General features: G+C 54.5%; 1 protein-coding gene across 1 annotated transcript; it reads right to left on the reverse strand.

Moving 5' to 3' along the window:
- Positions 1-1,053: 1,053 nt before the first annotated feature.
- EMH_0043820 (uncharacterized protein) lies at positions 1,054-1,869 on the reverse strand (the record flags this gene model as incomplete). The annotated part of the gene is made up of 4 exons (XM_013495893.1): positions 1,054-1,146; positions 1,335-1,444; positions 1,544-1,601; positions 1,789-1,869. The coding sequence occupies 4 exons, from the start codon at positions 1,867-1,869 to the stop codon at positions 1,054-1,056; spliced, it is 342 nt and encodes a 113-aa protein (XP_013351347.1).
- Positions 1,870-2,262: the final 393 nt, after the last annotated feature.

Consider the following 2,262-nt stretch of genomic DNA (forward strand, 5'->3'; position numbering starts at 1 on the left):
ATGCCTGTCGAAGACTGCACGAGCTTTCCAGTTGCCGTGCAAACCTGCCGCATTCAATAGACCCAACATACCCCGCACCTCTCAATAAATGAAACGGCTTCGCCTGCCACGCTTCCGTTCGGTTAAATGTCACGCTACCAAGCTTCCGAAATACACACTTCCTGAACAAGCGGAATGCTCAGCAGAATTCAAATCCGACTGTCGCACCTCCTCAACTCGCTGCCTGGCCAACTCACTTCGAGACTCTACCCGCACGTCCAGCAGTAAATTCCCACCCTTCTCAACCAGCCTTGCACTTCATTTCACTCGCCTCTAGCAAGCGTACTGCCTGAACAGCAACTCGCCCCACTGCCTGCGGTTTCCGGTTCTCTAGCCCATACTGCAAAACGGGCTTCGGTTCCTCAACGAAACAAAACCCCTCCCTCTCCATGATCCGCACGACTAAGCATATTCCAATGCCTGTCTGTTGAAGAGTGCAGGGCCTTTCCAGTTCCCGTGCAACCCTGCCGCATTGAGGGGACCTAACATCAGCTTCACCCCTCAATTCATGAGCCTGCCGCACCTACCACCAATCCGCTGAATTCAATGTCACCCAACCAAGATTCCGAACTACGCACTGCCTGAACACGCGGAATGCGCAGCAGAATTCAAATCGGAGAGTCGCACCTCCGCAACTCGCAGCCTGACAAACTCGCTTCGAGATTCTACTCCCACGCCAAGCAGTAAATGCCCAACCGTCTCAACCAGCCCAGACGTTGATTTCATTCGGCACTATCAAACGTACAGCCTGAACAGCAACTCTCCCCACCGCTAGCCGGCCCCAGTTCTCTAATCCCTACTGGAAAACGGGCTTTGGCTTGTNACAGCAACTCTCCCCACCGCTAGCCGGCCCCAGTTCTCTAATCCCTACTGGAAAACGGGCTTTGGCTTGTCAACAGAACAAAACCTCTCCCTCTCCCTGCTCCACACGACTAAGCATATTCCAATGCCTGTTAAAGAATGCACGAGCTTTCCACTTCCCGTGCAACCCTGCCGCATTGTATACACCCAACATCAGCCCCACCTCCCCATAAATGAAACTGCCCCGCCACCCACGCTCCAGCTCGCTTCAACGTCACCCAGCCAGCCTGCCAAACTACACACTCTCTGAACAAGCAGCATGCGCAGCAAAATTCAAATCGGGGAGTCGCACCTCCGCAACTCGCCGCCTGACCACCTCACTTCGAAACTCTACTCGCACGCAAACGCGTCAACGTTCAGCCTCCCCAACGTTCCTTGCAATTCATCTCATTCGAGTATATCACGCGTAAAGCGTGAACAGAAACTCTCCCCACCGCCTGCCATTCCCGGTTCTCTAGCCCCAAACGGAAGGCGACAATCAGATCCTCAACGCGGCGAAACATTGCCATCCAGATGCTCCACACGAGTAAGCATATTCCAATGCCTGTTGAAGAGCACAGGAATATTTCATCCGTCTTCCAAACCAGTCACATTCGTGGTCTCCAACGTCAGCCGCAGCCCTCAATGCATGAAACTGCCCCACCTGCTACGCTTCCGCCCCATTCAATCTCACCCAACCGAGCTTCCCAACTACACACTTCCTGAACAGGCGGAACGCGCAGCAAAATTCACATAGGACGATCCCACCCCCACAACTCGCCGCCTGACCAACCCATTCGAGACTCTACTCCCACGCCAAGGAGCCAATGTTCAGCCTTCTCAACCTGTCATACAGTTCATTTCACTCGCGTCTACCAAACGTACAGCCTGACGAGCAACCCTCCATACCGCCTGCCATTCCCGGTTCTCTACCCCGTACTGCAAGACGGGCTTCGGGTCCTCAACGAAGCACAACCCCTCCCTCTCCATGCTCCACACGACTACGCATATTCCAATGCCTGTAGAAGACTGCAGGAGCTTTCCAGTTCCCGTGCAACGCTGCCGCATTGAGGGGCCCCAGCATCAGCCCCACCATTCAATGCATCAAACTGCCCCACCGGCCGCGATTCTGCTCAGTTCAACGTCACCCAGCCAGCCTGCCGAACTACACACTCTCTGAACAAGCGGAATGCGCAGCAAAATTCAAATCGGACAGTCGCACCTCCGCAACTCCCCGTCTGACCAACATACTTTGCGACTTTACTCGCACGTCAAGCAGTAAATTCCCACCCTTCCCAACCAGCCTTGCAGTACTATTCACTCGCCTCTAGCAAGCGTACTGCCTGAACAGCAACTTGCCCCACCGCCTGCCATTCCTGGTTG

The sequence above is a fragment of the Eimeria mitis genome, genomic scaffold (assembly GCF_000499745.2).
Source record: "Eimeria mitis Houghton genomic scaffold, Emh_scaff1804, whole genome shotgun sequence".
NCBI lineage: Eukaryota > Apicomplexa > Conoidasida > Eucoccidiorida > Eimeriidae > Eimeria > Eimeria mitis.